Source organism: Oryza brachyantha, chromosome 1 (assembly GCF_000231095.2).
Source record: "Oryza brachyantha chromosome 1, ObraRS2, whole genome shotgun sequence".
Lineage (NCBI taxonomy): Eukaryota > Viridiplantae > Streptophyta > Magnoliopsida > Poales > Poaceae > Oryza > Oryza brachyantha.
In genome coordinates this window covers 22,817,565-22,839,701 of record NC_023163.2, presented here as the reverse complement: position 1 = coordinate 22,839,701, position 22,137 = coordinate 22,817,565, and the positions used below count along the sequence as shown (strand labels likewise).

Genomic DNA, 22,137 nt, shown 5'->3' with positions numbered 1-22,137 from the left:
GACATATTTGAAAATAAAAAATTATTTGTGAATAAATTTTTTATACAGATATTCTTAGCGATCTAAAAGTTAATGATACAAAATAAAGTACAATAAAAACAAAAAACACTTCAAATTTAAAGTTAAAAAAATAAAATTTAGCTTTTAGGTATAAGTAGAAGTGAAAAGACGAGGTAGTAAGAGATGGCACACATTACCTCTGTAATAGCTCTAATACACTGATTGCAAGCATTGTTTGATCAATGTACTATTTCTTTCTCTCTTTTTTCATAGAGTTTGTGTATAGTTTACTGCATTCTTTTGTTAGATAAAGACGAAACATTATCTAATTTCTATGTTAGCTATTTCATAAATAAAAGATATAATTAATTGCTATAAATTTGAAAAAACTATTTTAGAAATATAAGATGATCATATATATATATATATATATATATATATATAAAGTCTCTGTCCTACTACCAGGTGTAGCTACTCTTATACTAAACATCTTATACTAAACATTTGAAAGGGTGGAAAAATAACAGACCAATTTTTTAACGAACATCCTTTTTGTTTCCTAGCCGAAGAAGCATCCAACGTCTAAAATACGGTAATACTAATTTCTGTTTGAATGATCCTTTCTGTTTCCTAACCGAAAGAGCAGCAACGCAAGTTATTTTCTGTTTCAAAGATCTTTTCTGTTTTCTAGACGGAGAAATACAACTAAGATCTTTTCTATTTCCTAGCCGGAGAAGCAGAAAGGATCTGTACGGTAATACTATTTTTTGCTTTTTATCCGGAATATAAATTTCAAAATTTCAGTGTTGGATCAATCACGTTGTACTAATTTCTATTTTGAACAATATTTTTTGTTTTTAACGTTATTTTCTGTTCCAACAATATTTTCTGTTTTTTTAACGTTATTTTCTGTTTTTTAACAATCACGTTATACTAATTTCTGTTTTAACGTTATTTCTATTTCAACAATATTTTCTGTTTTCTAGCCGGAGGAATACAACTACGATCTTTTCTGTTTCCTAGCCGGAGAAGCAGAAACGATCTGAAATACGGTAATACTAATTTATGTTTTTATTCTGGAAGAGAAGCAACAATATTTTCTATTTTCTAGATGGATGAATACAAATTTCGAAAGGTGATACTAATTTATGTTTTTAATCCGGAAGAACAGCAACAATATTTTCTGTTTTCTTGCTGGAGGAATATAAATTTCATAATTTCACTGTTGGATCAATCATGCTATAGTAATTTCTGTTTTTTAGCCGGAAGAGCAACAAGTTGTTATTTTCTGTTTCAATCCAGAGAATGATGCAGCAGAAACCAGCGGCAACAATCTTTTCTGTTTCGTCCGGAGAAGCCGCCAACAACGATCTTTCTCTGTTTGATTCCAGAGAAGCAGCCAGCTGTGATCTTTTCTGTTTTTCAATCCGGGAAGCAACGACGAACAGAAATACGATTTAATGCAGAAACCGATCTTCTGTTAGGCATCAAGGAGTTATTTAGCAGTTTGGTAAGCATGGATAAAAAACCAAGGAATAATACATGTAAATACAATGAACCCTTTGTATAGAAAATTACTCCATATTATTAGCTCAAGGTAAAACAAAACCTTGCACAAATTGCAGAGTGAGTGGAGGGACAATGGAATCAATTAGAGCAAGTAATATGAGCCTTTTGACACATATCACAAGATGACATGTATGGTTAAATGGTGAGATGAATGGGAGAAGGGAAGAGAGAGAATAAATTGTCACTTATGCAAGGGGTAAACTTACATAATTTTTAAGAGAAAAAGGAGAAATATAAACTAGAGATTGGGTAATCAATAATTGAAATTAGTATACTATAAATTAATGTAGAGGTGATATGTTATATATCATATCTTAATTAATAATTATTTATGCAGACAAAATAAAAGTGACGTTATCTTTATTATAAAACTTTGCTCTTAAACCAACTATTTCCTTCCTTCATATTATATGTGCTAATAAATCTAGATATATATACAAAATATATATATTGACTAGCAAAATACCCGTGCTTTACTATGAAAATATATTATAAAATGTTATAGAAATTTTTTATCAACTATACTAATATCACTTGTTTTGAACCAAATATAAACTATTCCATAATATCAGGAAATACTATGGCCTAATTTGCAAAAGAAATATAGAAATTAGTGGAATGACAGATTCACTGCCACCATCACTAGAAATATTTAAAGTAGTACAGATATATGAATAAATCTAGACAAACTCGTAACGTAACGTGGAACTAAGAGCAGAGAAAATTGCTATTCTACCACTCTCAAAAAGCGGTTTCGCTATAACGCCACTTTTAGTTTTGATTTCGCTAAAATACCATTCTCAAACCGATGCAGCACGCTAAAATACCATTTGCCTCATTTTTCCTCCAAAAATTCAATTCTGCATTGTTGTTTACATTGAAATGGCATTTACGCCCCTAGTCCATTGACTTGAAAAAGACTTTAACTTGCAAATTTGAGTGTGAAGGAAACCTAAAATTCTAACATAAAATTTACAATTGTGATGCGAAATGTTAATTAAATTAACTACTCAAATATTATTACAGTCCTTAGAATTATGATTGAGTGGTGTATTGGTGTATATATAATTTTATTTTATTTTTATATGTATTTTATTTTGTAATAAATATATGACTTACTCACCGCCTTATTTGATATTATATACTTTATTATTTATTGTTTTTAAAAAATATTTCTCTAATTGCCATGCCAGTTAATCTACTAAAATAGCTTATTACCTATACTATGGGGGTAATATGGTAAACTCATCAAGGAAGAAAGAGCAAAAACATTTTCTTCTGCATCAAATGACTGAAAATGGCATTACAACTTGTTGCACTGACTTGAGAATGGTATTATAGTGAATTCAAAACTAGAAGTGTTATTCTAGCGAAACCACGTTTTGACGATGGCAAAATAGCAATTTTCTCCTAAGAGCATCTCCAACCGTTTATTTATCTCATCCGATTAAACTCCAGTAAAACATCCATCTTATTCTCTATTTTTAGATGTCATCCATATTCAGATAAAAACTTTATATTTAGATGTTCTCTCCATCCTTTAAAGAAATATAGCGGATATCATATATATATATAAATAATTTACTAAAGTAAAAAAGATATAGAGGATAAAATTATTTTAGATAATCATCCGAATAAATATATGGATGATCTGTTCGATGCTCTAACGGAGCGCAGTGTACTGCTCTGCCGGTGGAGCGGACCGGACGGGGCCCTTAGTCCCACGTGAACTGCACAGTGGCGCCGCGCAAGCTAAGTCAAAAGGCGGAGCGGATGGGCGTCGGCCACGGCGATGGCTGCGTTCGGACTTCGGACACTGGTGTTGCGTTGGTCCAGGCGTCGTCGTCTCGTCGATTAATTCTGATCCCGTCCACCGCCGCATCGCTCCTCAGTAGAAGTATCAAATTTTAGAGAGAAATCCTAAAAACTTTTTTTAAAAATATTATATTAAATCTTTAACATCTAAAAGCATTAAAGATGTATAAATATTAAAACTAATTATAATTATGAAGAAAATTATGAGAGTTGATGTGACCTCTCTCTCAAATTTTTTTGTTAATTGAACGGGGCCTAAGATCTTTTTTTTGTTAATTGAACGGGGCCTAAGACCTGATGTAGTTCAAAGTTCCAATATTTTTGAAAATTCTCAACCCAAATCATCGAGGCAGACACGCCCACCTCACTGGTGCCGATGTGTCATGCGCTTGCTCCTCGAGCCAACACTAGGGGAAAATGGGGCCAGGCAATATTAGAATAATTGTTTAAGTGCTTTATAGAAAAACAAATGATATATTTACAAACGAATAATAACTTATAAATAAAAATTTATATATTATATATTCTTAGTGATTTAAAAACCAATACTAAAAATAATCTTTGGTAAAAAAACCACATCAATTTTAAATTTAATATTAAAATTTTAAAATTTAACTTATAAACATAAATATAAAAAAAAGATGAGATCATTTTTCTAACTAATAGTATCGTCTACGCCTCTACGGGCTCGTATCCTTTGCAGGCTTGCAGCCATTTTGTTAGTACACCCTATGTGTTTAGGATAAAAACGATCTGGAATGTCTCTATCGTTTTTATATCTTAAAAAACGAAACGATAGCGCGGTAATATCAGAATTTTGGAAATAGAACCTTAAGAAGTAATTGTATTGATAATGGTTGCAAGTCAAAAATTCATATCGAAAACAAATGAACTAGAATAGCGTATATTCGGTCATGCTCATGCATGAGTGCACAACCATAGGACTTCTTACAATTATACCCATGTCAATACATCATGTCATACGTAATAAAATAATGTCATTCATAACCAATTGACCACGTAAGTATATACCACAAATAATAAGTTTGCCGTGGACAAAAGCTTAACAATATAGCAAATTGACAATAAGTTTGACAAGTAATATAACCAAAGTTCACCTATATCATACCATCACATCACACACAAATTAAGTTCATAGGATAGAGGACACACCGACGTGACAAGTAGGGCTGTCAACGAGCCGAGCTCAAGCGAGCTGGCCTGTCTAGGCTCGAGCTTGACACAGGCTCGAGCCTAGTAAACCTTCGAGCTCTTAGATAGGCTCGGCTCGAGCTCGGTTAGGCTCATGAGCTCGGCTCGAGCTCGGTTTGAGTATATAATATATATATATATATATATTTTTATGATATGTGTAAATAAAATAATAATTTTAAGTCAACTATATTAAATAAATTATAAATAAGATTTAAAATTAATATATAATACTAAAACAAATTAATATATCATTTAAATATATAATAATTTATTATTAATTTACTATTTTATCAAATTAAAAATAACATGTATATGTAAGCCTGTGAGAATCTCGAGTTTGGCTCGAGAAAACTCGCGAGCTTCCGATCAGGCTCGAGCTCGGCTCGTTAGGAGCTCGAGCCGAGCTCGAATCGAGCCTGAAACAAGCCGAGCTCGAGCAGCTCTCGAGTTTCGAGTTTTTTTGACAGCCCTAACGACAAGATATGAGTCCATAATAAATACTATCTTCGTTTCATAATGTAAGATGTTTGATTTTTTTAGTTACAACGTTTGACCATTTGTCTTATTAAAAATTTCGTACAAACATAAAAAATATCAAGTCATGCTTAAAGTTCTTTTGATAATAAAGTAAGTCATAAGTAAAATAAATGATATTTTAATAATTTTTTGAATAAGACAAATAATCAAACATTGCTGGTAAAAAAATCAAACATCTTATATTATAAAACGGAGGAAAGAATTTTCATGACATGATGAGCTCATGGAACCATGATAGATTGATAGACCATATTGGACAAGCGCATGATAATATTGTAGGATTGTACTTTTACTAATATTGTTCCATGAGATACGTTCAGGAAGAGATACATCCCGGGGATAAGTGCAGGCACGGGATAGAAGCGGCACAGTAGCGTGGAGCCGTGGAGGTCAGCCATCCACCGTAGCCGGGGCTTGGGGGAAGGAGGAGGAAGAGATGTTTCAGCAGCATGGGTTGATCCACGACAGGCCAGATAACGGCAATGGGGAGGGCGACGGTGGGAGGCGCAGGCAGGCCAAGCCAAGCCTGGTGCTGGCGCGGCACGGCACAGGCAATGTAGCCGATGAGGACAAGAGTGCGGAGAGGCAAACAGAAACAGCCTGGATTTTATGTAATATTTTCATCCCTACTCTATCTACGAAATATAAGGCTAAGTAGTTGATATAGATGGGCTCACGCAAGTATTCAATTTGTTGTTGTTTTAATTTTCACAATGTATAAGGGGGTGTTTAGTTCCCAAAAACTTTTTCTAAAAACATCGTATCGAATTTTTAAACTTCTAAATGAAGCATTAAATATATATATAAACATAAAAACTAATTACACAGTTATGGAGGAAATAGTGAGACGAATTTTTAAGCCTAATTAGGACGTGATTAGTTACAAGTGCTACAGTAAACAACAAGTGCTAATGATGGATTAATTAGACTCAAAAGATTCGTCTCGCGGTTTCCAGGCGGAATCTGAAATTTGTTTTATAATTAGGCTACGTTTAATACTTTAAATATGTGTTTAAAATTTTGATGTGATGTTTTTACAAAAGAAATTTACAAACTAAACAAGGCCTAAGAAGCAATGGACATAAACCAAACACAGGATCTAACAAATAAATCACATCCAACACCAACGGTCCTAGCTCTCTCATGGAAGGAGAGAGATAATGTATTTATATGGGTATCAATATAACTATGGGCTGCTCATCTTATTTTCTTTAATAATACTCATTTCCACCATGATAAAGTAGCATATACAAAGCTATATGAACCACTTTTTACTTACATTGTGCATACCCTTGGTGTGGTACTCCCTCTCTAGCAAAATACGATCATTTTTATCCCTTCTTGCATGTTTCAAAATAAGTTTATCTTTGAGCAGTCATTGGAGAAATTTATAGAAGTACAAAAACAAATACGTTAGAACTAATTAAATAAAGAGATAATTGAATTAGAATTTGATAGAGTGATGTATGGAATTGGTGAAAAATAAAATTATTTTGGAGGGGAAGGAGTTTTAAATAAATTATTTTAGATAAAGAGTTTTATATTACTAGTCTATTTTACGATAAATCTAACATTAATCTTTATGAACTTTTTTCTATGGATAGTCAGGCAAAATGGTTTGGCTCGGTACTAATTCAAAGTGTTTATATTTGGAGAAAATTCCCTACTTACCCCTAAAATTGCCATGTCTCTTCTGTACCCCCTATAAATTTTACATCATCCCTCACATGGCCCTGAGTTTTTTTTATTTTGGATCCCCTCTGTAACATTTCTGTTAGTTAATCATTAATTGACTGTTAAATATTTTTAAAATGACTATATTACCCCTCTCATACATATCTGATACATATTTGATAAATTTTTACGTGAAAAAGTTAACTTATACTAAAATAAAAGGGATATAATCATTTAATGCCAAACTTGAAAATAAACCTTATTTTTTGAATTTTGAAAAATATGATTAAATCCATACATTAGTTTCACCACAGAATTGAGAATTAAAATTATATGTTATTTAGATTTAAATGTTTGGGAAGAAGTACAAAATTCATCAAATTTGATGTGAAATTTATTTAAAAATTTTAAATATGTTTTTAATTTGTGATTAAATAATTCCATCCCCTTGTTTTTTACAATGAATCTTTTTCTCAATATATTCATTGAAAAGTAATTTTTAAGCTTGATGCAGAGCTCGATTGGTTTACAATAACTATTTATCGAGTTTTTAATGAAATTATGTTATATTTTTTAAAATTCATAACACATACTCCCTCCATATTTTTTTATAAGACACCGTTGACTTTTGAATCTATGTTTGACCGTTTGTTTTATTCAAAATTTATATCTAAATATGCAAAATTATAAAGCATACTTAAAGTTCCTATAATAATAAATCACATTATAACAAAATAATTAATAATTATATAATTTTTTTAATAAGACGAAAGGTCAAACGTGAACATAAAAGTCAACGACGTCATATAAAAAAATATGAAGTATTTAGTAATTCATCTCTTACTGTTTTTCACAACCCAGATAACATCAAGCATTTCTAGCCTTTAGCAATATACCGAGGGCAATACAATCATTTCAACATAACCAAATAGGCACGTAAGAGCATCTCCAATAACATGGTCAAATACCCCTCCACGTTAAAATTTAACAATTTAGTCTTAAAATCGCAGTTCAACAGAGACCAACATGATAGCCAAGCTATCCGGCTGAGTCCTCCTACTCGCCAAAGTTCGCCAGCCAAACCAGACTTGCCAGACCGGCCTCACCCACACTGCACCTCTCCCATCCCGAGACGCACAGCCGCCAGCTCCCATCTCTCCTCCCTATCGCGAGCTCCCTGCTGCCGTCCGCGGATGCCGTCGCTGTCGCCGTTCGCCGTCGCCGTCTGGGGTCGCCGCCGCTGCCGTTCGTGGAGGCCGTCACCGTCCGGGGAGGCCATTGCCAGCGCCGCCCGCGGAGACCGTCGTCGTCGCCGCCCGCGCGCGCGAGGAGGAGGCCGGGAGCCGGCCCTCAAGGAGATTGTCCACGTCCCGTCGCAGCGGCGCCTCCGCTGGATCGGCTGCAGCGAGGCGAAGGAGCGTGGTGTTGAGGAGCATGTTCTGATTTATTTCCTTTTTATTTATTTATTTTGGTTGAGGTGAATGCTTGTGTTCATGATTAACTCTACACAAACGCGTACATCCATGTATAGTTGCGTTTACCTTCTGACTGATTGAGTTTGTTCTCTCTCTTTTTCTTCTGTTCTATGGTTGAATCAATTCTTCTGATTGTGTTTTTGCTGTCTGATTTTCTTCATCTTCAGATAGATTAATGTACTTTACCTTTCGGGTATGCATATTTCATATTTGTTAGAGAAAGCTGAATTAAAGTAGTAAGTGATAACAAGCATTTGGAGAGTTGGAAACGAAGAGTCTGTTAGACTATGCAGCAGGAATAGAGAGGAATCTTTTTTGGCAAGCTGGCCAAATGGACAAATGAAAAACCAGAAATAATCAATCAATTGGAGATGTTCTAAGGGATCCAAATAAAAAAATCAAGGATATATAAGAGATTAAGCAAATGTCAGGGAAGTAGAAGGGATTAGGAGAAATTAAGGAGCATATAGGGAATTGGCCCTTATATTTGGAGAAATGAATGGATGGAATAGTCAGATGATGGGAGGCTGGGAGCATACTGATACCCCACAAATACCTGCCCTCTGCAATTCCTCCGGACTCCATATGCTTTACAGTTGTTGACAGAGATAGTGGTTATTGTCCAGCAAACTCATCAAGAATGAATACATCATCTGAAATTCGCAGCAGAATAAGCAACGTATTTCCTATAAACAAAGGCAAGCGCACGATAGAAATCATACTAGGATCACCTTGTAACTCACATTGTACATTAACAGTGCTACGTAAATATAACATAGGGAGGATATCTGATGCTACCGGATTAGAGGCCGGTGCTCAGTTGCCAAGCCCGTAAAATTCACACTTGAGACATGGAAAATTCTGAAAAGAAGTTGACAATATTGACACGACATGCAACTACAACAGCACAACATTTCAAACCCAAATTTTATCTGCATGCGGAGAACAGAATTGGTTCAATTGAAGATTTTACACTGAAAACCACTACTGATTTATCTATATTTATTAGGTCCTGCTATTACCTTACTATACTATATTGCACATTTTTTACAAGATAAATAATATATTTCAAAGGAAGCAAGAGAAATTACATAATGACGTGTGCCCATCACCGGTAAGCTATATCGAATGGTTTAGGGCTCCTTTGGATTGAAGCAATTTCAAAGGAAATTTGAAGGATTTCGATCCTTAGGATTTTTTTCCTGTTATCTACTTTGTAACAAAGAAATATGGTTGAGAAAATTCTTATGGATTTGCTTCCTATGCCTCAATTCCAAAGGAAAATAAACATGCTGCTACCTCATGTTTTTTATTCTCCTTTGAGAAGTCCCATGCACTCTCTCCCGTCTCTCTCTAGCACTCTTCCAAAAAAAAATACTTCCACTAAAATTCCTTTGTTTTGTTTCCTACAAGCCATCCAGATGACCAAAGTCTAAAATTCCTATGTTTTGAAATACTGTGGGAATGTGAAGTGTGTGACATCCTATTCCTGCGTTCTTCCTATTCTTGTATTTTTGAAACCCTGTGTTCCAAAGGAGCCCTTACATTTTTTTCGCACTATAATTTAACCACAACAGGTTGCCAGCATAAATGCTTATTACAATTTTGATGCAGGTAATGCGATAGAAATTACAGTTTGGCAATTAATCATCTAGTTCACTGACCTCATGGGGTTTGTCTCCCTGCAGAGAGCGAAACAATGCACTCCTGGACCATTTCCTGGACTCTTCTCTTCAAAAGCTTATCCTTCACACCAGAAAGCATGCTGCGGTAGAAGATCTCCAGGCGATTGAGTTCATCAGTATCCGCTGTATCCAAGATGTTCTCAAATTCCTTTCTGATATCAAAGACAGGAGATTCTTGAAGGGAACGCGGAAGTGTTCGTTCATCTAGAGGTTTGCGAAATATTGAAATGTGAAGTATGTTAGCATATCTCTCCATGAGTGTCAGTTTTGACCGAAGAAACTGCAGCTCTTCTGAGGCAGCAGATAGCTTTTGTTCCAACTCAGCGCTATTCTGGTCATTCACTCCCGATGTTGATGCCTGTGCTCTATCCTCACGAATTTCTTGGAAGTTCTCATCAAGAGGAGGCCACATCACGACACATGGTATGTAACTGTCAGCAGTCTGGTTTCTCCCAAGCACGCCACTGCGGCCTCTGCCCCAAGCCCACATCCTATACCCATCACCAGCAACAAGAACAGTGTGAGCAGCTCCACAGGTGACCTGCACTGGACCAAGAAACTTGAACCCATTTGTCTCAGGAGACTGAACTCTTATCGGACGCAGAGCATCCCCTGAATCAACTCCTGAAAAGCTAGCATCAGGACATAATCCAAGACCTCTCTCCATTCCCCAGCACCAAACCTCTCCATCAGAGGAAACTACAGTTGTATGGAACAATCCACAATCAAGAGAAATAAGGAAGGAACCAGTTGGCAAGCCATCAACAGGCTGTGGAGAGCAAATGGTGGCAGTGGTCCCATGGCCAAGCTGCCCATTATCACCAAGGCCAAATGTCCAGCACCGAGATTCAAGATCCACGTCAAAAGACTTTTTATTGGTGAGAACAGCAGTGTGCCAAGCCCCGCAGGCGATTTCATACACATCCCAAGAAGATCCTTCGCCAAATCCTGAGATAAGCACAGGACGGGATCTACTTTCCTTGTCACCTAGACCCAACTGGCCATGGTTGTTATTGCCCCAGGCATAACAAACAAGGTCACATCCTGTATAGGTCTCTCCAGCACTGACTGCAGCTACGACATGCTCATTACCACAGGCAACCTTAACTACAGTGTGACCATGGAAATCCCACACAGGTAGTGGGACAGAGCTAGCTGCTATACAAAATTCTCCAGCATCCGTCTGCTGTGGGCAATTTCCCCACATCCACATAGCCCCCAGAGTGTCTATGGCAAATGACATCATGCCCCCAGCTTTGACAGAAGACAACTGCAACAAAACAAACAGCAGGATTGGTTAAGCACGAAGCTGAATATTTAAGTACTATTACAAGTTTGCAGCATTGGTCGTTGTTTTGAGAAAGAGTGCCACTGTTCACGCGTTGAAGTTTATACCTTCAATGAGGACTGTGTGCCACTGTTCTGTGCTTCAGCCTGCAGTGTTTCGGGTGATCCCAAATCTTGAAAACGTTCAACCAAACATGGAAAAGGAGAATTCTCTTCCCCATAGCCAAGCTGACCATCCATTAAACAGTCAAGAAAGAACATAAGAAGTGCTGACTGGGATACTAATAAAATGGTTTTAAGTTGCCAAAGCTCAAATTACATAAGCAATGGTGAAGGATACAGATGTTGTAACCCCATGACCAGAGCGAACCTTCATCTGCAATATTGGACAATATTCAGAACCAAAGCCATTTTATCATCAACCTTCATCTTACTGAATTCCATCTGATTAACACCTGGGCTAAGAAACCATTTACGGTTAATACTAGTAAACTGAACTATTCATGTGTTCATTATTTTCCATCGATGTCACAGTGACATGTAGACTATATGTTAAGTGAATCAATGAGTTGCAAAGAAGGGATTGTGTAATTCAGTGCTATACAGTATGGGAAGCCTAATATTCTTTTCAATGAATAATCTTTCGATTTCACTTGTTAAGCAATTCGGCCATAAAGCAAATTCAGGTAATAACTCATACCATGTTGAAAAAGCCAGTAACAATAGCACAAAAATTCAAGGGAACGAAAATGTTGGCATGGCCTGTTCACATTGCACAAGAATATAGCCCCACACACCACATACTTGTCAGGACCATAGAAGCCACTTACAAACTACAGTACCGGTGAGTAAACTACTAGATTGAGAAAACTACGCATGGCATTACACACACTGGGTCACAGCCAGTCAGTAAAACAAAATTCAAATTACCAGTCGCTAGTGATTGGACGCTCTCCACAAACCGCACAGAAATCATAATTCTGCAACTACCTCCGTACTTTCAAACCTAATTGCCTACTCCTACACATAGCTGCACAGGATGCTACTCTCTTTTTTTTGTGCGCCGCGCACAGGATGCTACTCCTATCACGAAACGAGTGAAAGCAAAAGCACGAACCGTCCAGCGCAAGGCTGTGGTAGGCACCGGCGGCGACGGCGACGAACCTGGGCCGTGGACTCCCGCCGCCGGCGACCGCGGTGGGCACGTGCTCGTCGGCCTCGCGCCCGGTCCCAAGGCGGCCGAACATGCCCCGGCCCCATGAGTACACCTCCCCGTCACCTGCAACGCACGGCACAGCAAAAAACCACAAGAGTCACCTCTCAGATCCCGAATTCCGTCGATGTCTTGACAATTCGCGGGGAGGGAGGGAGCAAGCGAGCGCGCCATTACTTACCGGAGAGGGCGAGCGTGTGGGCCTCGCCGGCGGCGACGGCGACCACCTTGGGCGGCATCTGCGCTGCGGCGGGGGGTAGCGGTGCAGTGGAGGAGACGGCAGATGAGGAGTGGGAGTGGGAGAGAGAGGAGGGCACGAGGACAACTCGAGGCATTACCGCGAGAGCAAGGCGGTAGAATAGAATAAGCAGAAGAAGCGAAGTCGATAAGGACTCGAGTCCGGTGAAGTCACGCAGGGCAAGTCACCGCTCCTGATGAACTCGTCGACGTTGACCTCATCGATCCCGCTTTTCCCCCAAGAGAATGATCCGGAGTAAATTTTCTAAATTCTCCCTTGGGGCGCGTGTCGCGCGTTGCATCGCCGCGGTGGCTTGAGTGGTTAGTATACCAGGGTTTGGAAACCGCGATTACCGTGGCATTTATCATGATAATCGCAAGTATTGCGAGTGACGGTGTCTGATATTTGATGATTGGTTTGGGATAAATATCTTGTAGATTTATTTTTAAAAAAGGGTCGAAAATAAAAAAAAGTCCTAGTAATGGTAACGTAATTACTGAATCTAGTGGTGAAGGATTTTTTTTTTAAAAAAAATGGCGTGAATCAATCAAGAGATGTCGCAGAATGATTTGAGTTGAGTTAAATTGAAAAAAAAAGTAGACAGGATGCCACGTGACAAGAGCGATTATTGTGATAATCGTGGCAAGTTTTCTGTCTTCGTATCGCGCAATTCTCCGTGAAAATCGTCTACTATAAAGTGCCACGATTATCGTGCCAAATCACGTGGCACCAAAACCGTGACAATCTCATTTAAAAATTTCGAATTCAAATTTATACTTTTATGCGATTATCTATACTACTGTAAAAAAGAGGAGTTTGAATTTTTATATGGTCACACCACCAAACGTACAGAGGACTTAGCAGATACATTTTCCACCGTTAGATGCACATATCCAGTGGTCCAGAATGTTTTAAAACACATCTCTCTTGCAGTCCTACGCAGGACACGCCCCTAAGTTACGCTATCCCGACATTGCAGCCAAACACAAGCCACCCAGCACCACCGCCGCCTGACGCAGGAAGCCGCCGCCTCTCCCTAGGGCAGGACGCCGCCCCCATCCGGCGCAGGGCGTCGCCGCCACCCGGCGCTCAAGTCGCCTCCGCCGCCCAACGCTCTAGCCGCCTCCTCTGCCACCGACGCCCTCCACCCCATCTATTCCGTGACTCCGTCGCCCACGCTCCTGATTGCCCGCCGCAAGCCGCCACTACGTGCTCCCAGATACCACCAGCCGGCGCAGACTGTCGTCCCCACAGCTTCGTGCCTCCATCCGCCGCCAACCGCCCCACGTCCACCGCCGTCGCGTCGACGCTCCCCGTCGGCGCAAGCTCCTGCCCCCACACCAACGCCATCTGCCGGCTGCACACTACGCTCCCGCCCATTGCCGGTCACGCCCACACCGTCAGATGATGCCTGCTCCTGCCCCACGTTGTTTCTACCCCGTTGCTGGGCCCTCCCACGCCGACGACCACTGCCTTCTCCCGGAACAAAGCAGGCGGCCGCTGCGCCCATGGCGTTTCTGTCCTACCGCCGACGGATGCCACCAGCTGCTGCCCCCACGCATATCTGAATCTAAATTTTTTGTGTATGTGTGTTGCATCGTATTTCAGGCGACACCTCCCTTATTGATTGCGCATTCGACGAATGTAACGTCCACTTCAAGGTAAGAACACATCGAGCAAGCTATTCAAGGCAGATAAAAAAGATTGTAGATTCTTAAACAATTAGCTTTTTGTTTTTATCTTAGACTGAAACTGAAAACCGTGTCTAAAAATATGCGGTACTCCAAGGAGAACCGAGACTACCATAATCCAAAGTTCAATACCAAGATTGGGGCTTACTCTGAGGGCTGTGGCCTTGAAAATGTGCTCATGTTCTAGGGCCATGACGATTACATCTACCTGATATGTCCGGTTCATCATCGTCGTACCGTCCCTTTGTTACATGGAGCAAATCTTCATTTTCTGTACTGAGTTTGCAGTTTGTTTCTGAATTATTAAGGTGTTTCTTGTCCAACTATTTACTGATATCTTATTGTGTTATGTACCTGACATGATGGTCATCTTTTAGTTCATTGTCTGACCATGCCAAGCAATGTATTCCAGCGGCACTTTGTTGTCTGACCATGCCAACGGATGACTTGAACTTTCCAAATAGATGAATTGTGTGTTCATCGTCAATGGCATGCTTTGAGATGCAGGTCATCAATTTCATTCATTATTTTCACTCTGTCCAATATGAGCTAATCATGTTATTAATGAAGTCATCAAAATGCAAGCAGAGGCTAACATACATATATATGGAAATCTTATTTTATTAAGTACTCTTTTTCTTTTCTCCTTGCTCTACTATCCGTGTTGCTATGACTAGAGTTGAAAGCTGCCAGAAATATGCTTAAAACATCTCCGCTGCCATTTACATTTTTGTAAAACACAAGTAAAAAATGATATTTACATTTTTTATGAGTAAAACGCTGCTGTCGCGTTTGCTGTGTGCTTCTCCAAGGTGCTGTAGTCCGTCCCCTCTCCCCTGCATAAAGCTAGCCTTCTTCTCCTTTCTCCAAATATCATTAGTAAAGACTCTCATTGCTACTTTTAACTATGAATTTCTCTCAACCTTTCAATCTCCCAAACGGAGCCATTGTTGGCACGTGACATACAATCACACGTGTATTTTGAGTTGTTTTTCTTTTGTTGCTCAAACTAACTTTTGACTTTTTATTGATGTTGCAGTTGTTGTGGTTAATGTTGGTCCAGTAGATCACCATACAACCTTTTCCTATGCTAGAGAGCTGGCTCTAATGGACAATAAGTCACACACTGCTCATTTCTGTTATCATATATATTGCATGGAGAAATGATAAACTACAATTGCCTGCCTTTAAGGTTAGCATCAAAACATTTTTTTATTATTTATAATAGTACATAACATTCTAATTTATAAATAAATGTATGTGTAGGATGACTATGAGCTAAGGAGATATTCATTGATACATCTATTAGCATGTCAAGAGAATGAGTGTAAAAGCAACATACCTACTGCCGCACGAGATATCATTAAGTATATTGTTAATGCTGAATGATAGATTTGATTAAATTATTATATTGTATTAGCCATGGTGTTACCGAATGGTTATGATTTGACCTTCTTTATGCTAGTAGTATAATAGTTCATGCTATAACATTATATTATTTTTCTATGTGGATATATTTTGTTCATAATATAAAAATATTATATTTGATGGTACCCCACACACACATATATATATATGTGTGTGTGTGCAGATCACAATATAAAGGGAGAGTTATGTGACATATTAACTTCGTTTTTATATATATTGTGTGACATGTCAGGAAAAAAATAATAAATTTATTTATGTTTATTATGACATAGTGGGAAACGTGCTTTGCTCATGCAAGATTACTAGTCATCGGTAAATAGAGTACCGGGGTGCAGCGATTTTGGGCTTCCTCTACAGTAAACAAAACCATGGTTAGTGCATGTCATCAGCATATGCTTAAGTGGTTGGAACAAGCAGGTGTGCTGCTGATGGGGACATGGAGTTATAGTGAGATTTGGATGAAGTTTTGAGAGTAGAATATTCTTGGTGGTACACAGAGTCAACCAATTCAAAAGATTTGATGAGTTACACACATCGACATCAAGGAAATGCTGTGCAGTGCAGCGAGACGACTCATTTGTACAAGCAGCAAATGTCCCATGTCCTGCGACATCTTGGGTTCAGTAGATTATCTCACAGACTCACAGTGCAGGTACAGGTACAGCACCCTGATAGTACTTTCTAAGGAATTACAACCTTCTCAAACTCTCACATATTTAACAACCTGATCTCAGAGATCACATATTTGACAACCAGATGACGTCGATCACAGCAGATGCCGCCAGGAAGATGCAGCTGAGAAAGGCACACGCGATGGAGGCAGCCGACAAGTCGCAGAAACGTGGCAATGGCTTGCAGAAGTTGGGGAGAGCCGTGTGCCGGATGCCGGTGCGGTTCAGATTTGCGACCGCCGCCGCCGCCGATCCTGCGCTCATCATTGCATATGCAAACACCTGGCACTCACGCAAAGTACATATGTTCAGGTGCCACGTACGTATTGAGCTAAAGAAAGTTATCATCTTCTAAAGGAGCAACCACCGAGATTATATTGTAGGTATACTCCCTGGAACGATCCGTCAACCGAAGAACATTTTGGAAGCAAACAAAAGGTCGAGGGCAAAGGAAAATGACTCCTAGATTATCCTACTATGGAGTAATACGAATTATGAACGCTGAATTGCGTGGTTGGATGTTAGGTGGGTTACTTTGCTTGCGATTTGTCAGATTTTATAACTATGATAAATGATACACTATCTCATATAGATATTTTCAAGTTGTGTGGTATAAACAAACGATATGTCCAAAGATTCATTTAGAGTCACTTCAACTAGTATGGTGGTTCACGCATATTGCACGGTTAGCATCATTATATATATATATATATATATATATAAGGTCTCTTATCTTGATAATAATTAATTTTAAATTATTAATTCAAATAGCATATATAGATCAGATCAGATGCATGGTGCTCGGACCAGACCTGACTTGGTCTTTATATCGTCAGATAATTTTTCTTACGCATGGACCTGGACCTGACCTGGTCTCTATATCGTCAGATAATTTTTCTTATACATGGACTCTTTACGGTCCGGTTCTCTATATCATCAGATAATTTTCTTACGCATGGTCTTTTTATTTTTTATCTTTAATTCTAAAATTGTATTTTTTTATTAATGTGGGATTTTCTAACCCATAAGTGTGGTATTTCTAGATGAACTCCTCACTCAATATTAACTATTTTTATTTTAATCCAAATGTCATATTTTTTAAGTTTATTTATACATGGATTCTTTTTTTACTTTTGTTTATTTTAATTCTAAATTTGTATTTCTAATTCCATTTTTTTATTAACGTGTGATTTTCTCCGTATATGAGTTATTTATTTATTTAATATTGTTTTTTTGGTTATTTATTGACATGGGACAGAAACTTATAAACCAATACATGACTGAGGGAAAAATATTTTTGAATCGGACGGACAAGATTAGAACCTGATCTAACGGGTTCGATACGGAAATTAAGAGGAAAGATAGATTTTTGAATCGGACAAGACAAGATTTGATCTTTTCTCTTTTTTTTTCTTATTTTTACGATTAATCTCAGAATTTCTAGCCCGTGAGAAACGACGTGAAGGCTCATTTTTCTATTAATAGATGGTCAACTTTTGAATTTCGAATTGATTAGATTCTCTTTTTAACCACCTGATTGGTCCTATAATTCATTGAAATGATTGAAATCATGGAAATTAGTGAATAAATGCTTATATTCTTATAAATGTTTATCTTTTAGAAGGGATGAAGTAGTATGCAAATGCTCTAAGCATAAGATTCATCGATTTTTTCCAGCAAGACCTATATCTAAGTCTAACCGGGCCAGACTACACAAATATGCTTACATGAAAGGGGCTTCTAATGAAGGATTGAAGCACATGGAAACATAAAAATCCAGCATAATAGCGCGTCAATTACATCGTGCCCTAGACTTCCTCGAAGATAATTTATATATTAGAAACTTTGGTGCCTTCCGTTGGAATAAGCGCCTATTTTTTCACTTTTATTTATATTTATAAGCCAAAATTTATATTTTTAATCTTAAATTTGAAGTTGGTTCCGAGATTTTTTATTTACTTTTCAGCCTTTGAGTTTAAATCAATAAGAACACGTATATAAAAGTTATATTTAAGAATTATTTTTTATTTGCAAATATGTCGTGTCTTTTCCACTAATAAGGCAAAAGATGGGTGTGAAGGAATCTTGACAGGACACTGCAGTCAAGTTTTTCCCATGGAAAATGAACTTACAAGAAAAGGAGTGAAGGTTCCCTCAAGATGTTTTGTGTATAGTACTTGGGCTATGTGTACTCAAGCTCAAATATCATTACTGTCATCAGCTATCAGCTGACAACTGCAATAAGGTTTTGCAACAAAAAGACCATTATTGCGCAGCAGACATTTTTCTGCACAAATTGCATTGAACAAAGAAAAAATCTGAAAGAACATTTTCTGTAAGAAGTTAGGAACATTTTATTTTTCTCCTTGCTTATTTGCCTGTTAGGTATGGCTTGAGAAGTTCTCGATAGTAATCTGTTTTCGCTAAACCCAGCTCTTTTGGTGCATAGTGATTTGCTTAGTTGGAGGTGTATCACAGGGAAAACATATATATCAGTAGAACTATACATGTTCTTCAAAGTTTGAGTGCATTTCAAATACATTTCCCACAAAAGCAAAAGAAATATTTTCTATAAAATAAAGTGATTATGTTCTGCATATTTCATGAATAAATTAGTCTCTAAAGTTCAATCACCTAGAGAGAATTGCAGTTCCCTCGAGCAGTTCACAACCAGATTCACAAGAATCAGAATGATGTTTAGATTATAAGCTCCGAAAGGAATAGTTCCAATGGCTTCTTATCACTGAAAAAGGAAATCTAAACCAAGTTACAGAAACTATTTTATAGCCTGCATATGAACGTGGCAGGTTGACAACCACTAAGACTAAATGAACTGTTCTTTTTTTTTGAAATCTAAATGAACTGTTCTAAGATGCTGCTTGCCAGCAAAAACTTGCTCTAATCTTATATCAGAACTAACCCAACACCAATGAATACTGCCTATACTAGTACTGGCTACTGACTGTTCCATCAAATACTGAATACATGACAATAAAAGCATAAAAAACAGCAATCCAACAAACATCACAGTCACGGCATAAAAAAACAAATTAAGCAACCTATTCGTCATTTCAAAATAAGATCAAATGGGGAAGGAGCGGACCAAACCTACCAATAGGGCAAAGTAGGCCAACCCCCCACACCTACCAGCGACGGCGAACCTCTCAACCCCGTGCCAAGCGCCGGTGATTTCAGAGAGTTAAGGTCGAGAGCCAAATGAACAAGTATGGACGACGAACCTGATCACCAGTAAACAGCAGCCAGGCATAGTTCCTGGATTGAACCACGGGAGCATTCCTCATGGCCTTGTGTGCAATCAATACAAGCTGAGCAAGACAGTAGGCAGCTGAAGCCGCGGACATCCCAACCAAGTATCTGAAATCGGGGATTTCAACACCATCAGAACAAAGTCAGTACTCTCTCTCTGAGCTTAAACGCATTTCAAAAATAGAACTGCTTCTAACACTTACTCCAGGGAATCAGAGAAAGACCAGTTGGCATAAAGCGGGATCTCGAGGCCGAAGATCTTGAGACTGCCCCGCTCCTTGGCGGAGATCATCAGAGCCATTGAGAGCAGCGCCATCACCAGGGCAACGGCTCTAGTCGCCACCATGACGATGCCTAGCCGTGGCCATCTTGGTGAGGTAGGTCGCTCCAGCACTTCCTTGCTCTCCGTCGCTGGCATCTGGATGCCAACCTCTGAGCCGCTCCGGCCGTTACCAATGGAGCCCATCAGTGCTGCTCTTGCTCCTGGCTATGGCTTTCTGTGCCTAACAGAAGAGCGTTTTGGCTATGCTGTTCTTGTTTTTAGCATGGTGATGCAACGGAAGGGAAGTTGGAGGATTCCAGTGAAGTTAAAAAGATGTCTCTGTTTATATCCTCTATGATGCACCCGTGAGTCCTTTCTATACTTGCTGTCTTGACAGCAGTGGGGTACCATACCAGGCCATGCTTTGCCAAAAGCAGCACGGCTTTCGAGTTACTCAAGACCTGTAATAAGTTGTTTTTTACTGCTAAGAAAGGATTATTTCTGACAACAGCATCATCACCAAGTGCCATGGGAATCCATAATTTGCGCATTCATAAGATTATTAGTCTATTGCCAACTAATTAGCTACACTCAAAACAAAAGCATGTGAGATCTTGATGATAGATACTGCTGTGTATGGTGCCAAATGCAATGGAATTGATAAGGAAAGGCAATAGAAGACTGAATATTTTACAGTCAAATGGGGTTTCCTCTCCGGGGTAAAAAAAATGGTTGCCCCAATCTTAACCTAAGATTTATTCAAGGTGGATATTTTATTAAAACGTTTAATATCTCAAATACTCCAGAATATTCCATGAGCACTGGAATGTGAGGGAACTGTCTCTAGAAGAGTAGCAGCGGACAGAAACAAAGCATATTTTTACATCTATATATCTATCTATTATATTATAAAAAAAAGCTTGAAAAAAGTCAGCATATTTACTCTGCAGACTAGAAATTACCATATTAATCTAAGAAAAAAGAAAAAAATATCTTAACCGTTAGATCATCATGGTGAGTATAAATTATAACGATACAAATTGATTGATATAGTTGTATACATTTTAGGGACAATAGAATTTAAGAGTCGTACATGAAATCCAATTCAAACATAATGAAATAAAATATAAGAGATATATAAAAAATCCAAACCTTATTTCCATCTAAGAAAAAGAACTTAACCATTAGACCATTGTGATTCTAGACTAGATTGATCGATATAGTTATATACATTTTAGAGCCAATAGAATTTAAGAGTTGTATATAAATTCCAATCCAAACCTATAGAATTAGAATATAATAGTTTTAGAAATTCAAACCTTATTTATAGAAGTTAAGAATTGTATACAATATCTAAACCTATATAAATAGAATATAAGAATTGTATATGAAATCCTATTGCATTTGTACACATCGGTATTTATAGAAATAAAATTTTAGAGTTGTATATTAAATCTAACTCTACATGAGCTATCTTGCTCCGTACAAAACTGTGCAGGGCAATCCCCTATTTAGGCTCTGTTTGTTTCAACTGAAAACTATTATAATCTGGATTATTAAGTCAAATTACTATAAGCTAGATTATTATAAGCTAAAGTAGAAAGAAATGATAAATGTAAGTAATTATTTTAAAGTGTCCAAGTGTTGTGGGTTCAAAGCCACCCACTAATTAGAAAAATATCTTTGGATGAGCTTATCAGATTATAGTAATTTGTGCTCTAGATTATAATAATCTGTTACAATAATCTATCAGTTTGTTCCATCTTATTTCTAATAAGTCAAATTATAATAATCTCAAGCTGGATTAAACAAGGCCTAAATCTAACTCGAGCAAATCAAGTGCTGATACAATTTTAACCAATGATAGCCATATATCACATTTGAAATAATCATCAAACGCCAAATGAAGGATAAGATGGTGGTGTTATTAGGGCACTCCTAATGCCGAAAACTACCATGGTTTCTATACTCTAGGACATCGTGTCAAGAAACTATCTTCCACAATGCATTTTTGTATCTTGTTATCATATGGCTTACTCATCTCTCTCACAATCAGTCTTGTTTTATGTGAAGACACTAGTTCTTAATCTAGAACTAATTCCTTCATTTT

General features: G+C 37.8%; 2 protein-coding genes and 2 long non-coding RNA genes across 9 annotated transcripts; 2 read left to right on the top strand and 2 right to left on the bottom strand.

Annotated features, from left to right (window-relative positions):
* Positions 1 to 9,761: 9,761 nt before the first annotated feature.
* Positions 9,762 to 12,930, bottom strand: LOC102721795 (ultraviolet-B receptor UVR8). Of its 2 annotated transcripts, XM_006646216.2 has the most exons (5): positions 12,652 to 12,930; positions 12,375 to 12,536; positions 11,598 to 11,633; positions 11,366 to 11,493; positions 9,762 to 11,240 (listed from the first exon to the last, which is right to left on the bottom strand). In XM_006646216.2, the coding sequence occupies exons 1-5, from the start codon at positions 12,803 to 12,805 to the stop codon at positions 9,951 to 9,953; spliced, it is 1,770 nt and encodes a 589-aa protein (XP_006646279.1). In that variant the 5' UTR covers positions 12,806 to 12,930; the 3' UTR covers positions 9,762 to 9,950. The 2 variants fall into 2 exon arrangements, with proteins under 2 accessions (XP_006646279.1, XP_040385882.1); XM_040529948.1 differs by lacking the exons at positions 12,375 to 12,536; positions 12,652 to 12,930 and having other exon boundaries at positions 11,366 to 11,485; positions 11,598 to 11,992.
* A 752-nt stretch (positions 12,931 to 13,682) lies between these two features.
* Positions 13,683 to 16,672, top strand: LOC102720750. 5 transcript variants are annotated; one of them, XR_423040.3, is made up of 5 exons: positions 13,683 to 14,906; positions 15,439 to 15,591; positions 15,666 to 15,766; positions 16,100 to 16,479; positions 16,584 to 16,672. It is a non-coding gene; the product is annotated as an uncharacterized LOC102720750 (long non-coding RNA). The 5 variants fall into 5 exon arrangements; XR_005812241.1 differs by having other exon boundaries at positions 16,100 to 16,485; XR_005812242.1 differs by having other exon boundaries at positions 16,100 to 16,485; positions 16,562 to 16,648.
* LOC102720469 (CASP-like protein 3A1) lies at positions 16,480 to 20,351 on the bottom strand. Its single transcript, XM_006644584.3, has 3 exons — positions 19,969 to 20,351; positions 19,738 to 19,873; positions 16,480 to 16,780 (listed from the first exon to the last, which is right to left on the bottom strand). Exons 1-3 carry the CDS (start codon positions 20,229 to 20,231, stop codon positions 16,565 to 16,567), a joined length of 615 nt encoding a protein of 204 aa, XP_006644647.1. The 5' UTR covers positions 20,232 to 20,351; the 3' UTR covers positions 16,480 to 16,564.
* LOC121054977 lies at positions 19,817 to 20,395 on the top strand. The gene is made up of 3 exons (XR_005812244.1): positions 19,817 to 19,907; positions 19,974 to 20,142; positions 20,310 to 20,395. It is a non-coding gene; the product is annotated as an uncharacterized LOC121054977 (long non-coding RNA).
* Positions 20,396 to 22,137: the final 1,742 nt, after the last annotated feature.

Bases quoted from the DNA above. Each gene is read 5' to 3' on its own strand.
- LOC102721795 (XM_006646216.2), bottom strand. From the start codon at position 12,805: ATGCCTCGAGTTGTCCTCGTGCCCTCCTCTCTCTCCCACTCCCACTCC. The intron at 12,537-12,651 runs GTAAGTAATGGC...CGTGCGTTGCAG, and splicing joins CCACACGCTCGCCCTCTCCG to GTGACGGGGAGGTGTACTCA. The intron at 11,634-12,374 runs GTTCGTGCTTTT...CCAATATTGCAG, and splicing joins CCACAGCCTTGCGCTGGACG to ATGAAGGTTCGCTCTGGTCA.
- LOC102720469 (XM_006644584.3), bottom strand. From the start codon at position 20,231: ATGGGCTCCATTGGTAACGGCCGGAGCGGCTCAGAGGTTGGCATCCAG. The intron at 19,874-19,968 runs GTAAGTGTTAGA...CCCCGATTTCAG, and splicing joins TCTTTCTCTGATTCCCTGGA to ATACTTGGTTGGGATGTCCG. The intron at 16,781-19,737 runs GTTCGTCGTCCA...CGTGAGTGCCAG, and splicing joins TGCTGTTTACTGGTGATCAG to GTGTTTGCATATGCAATGAT.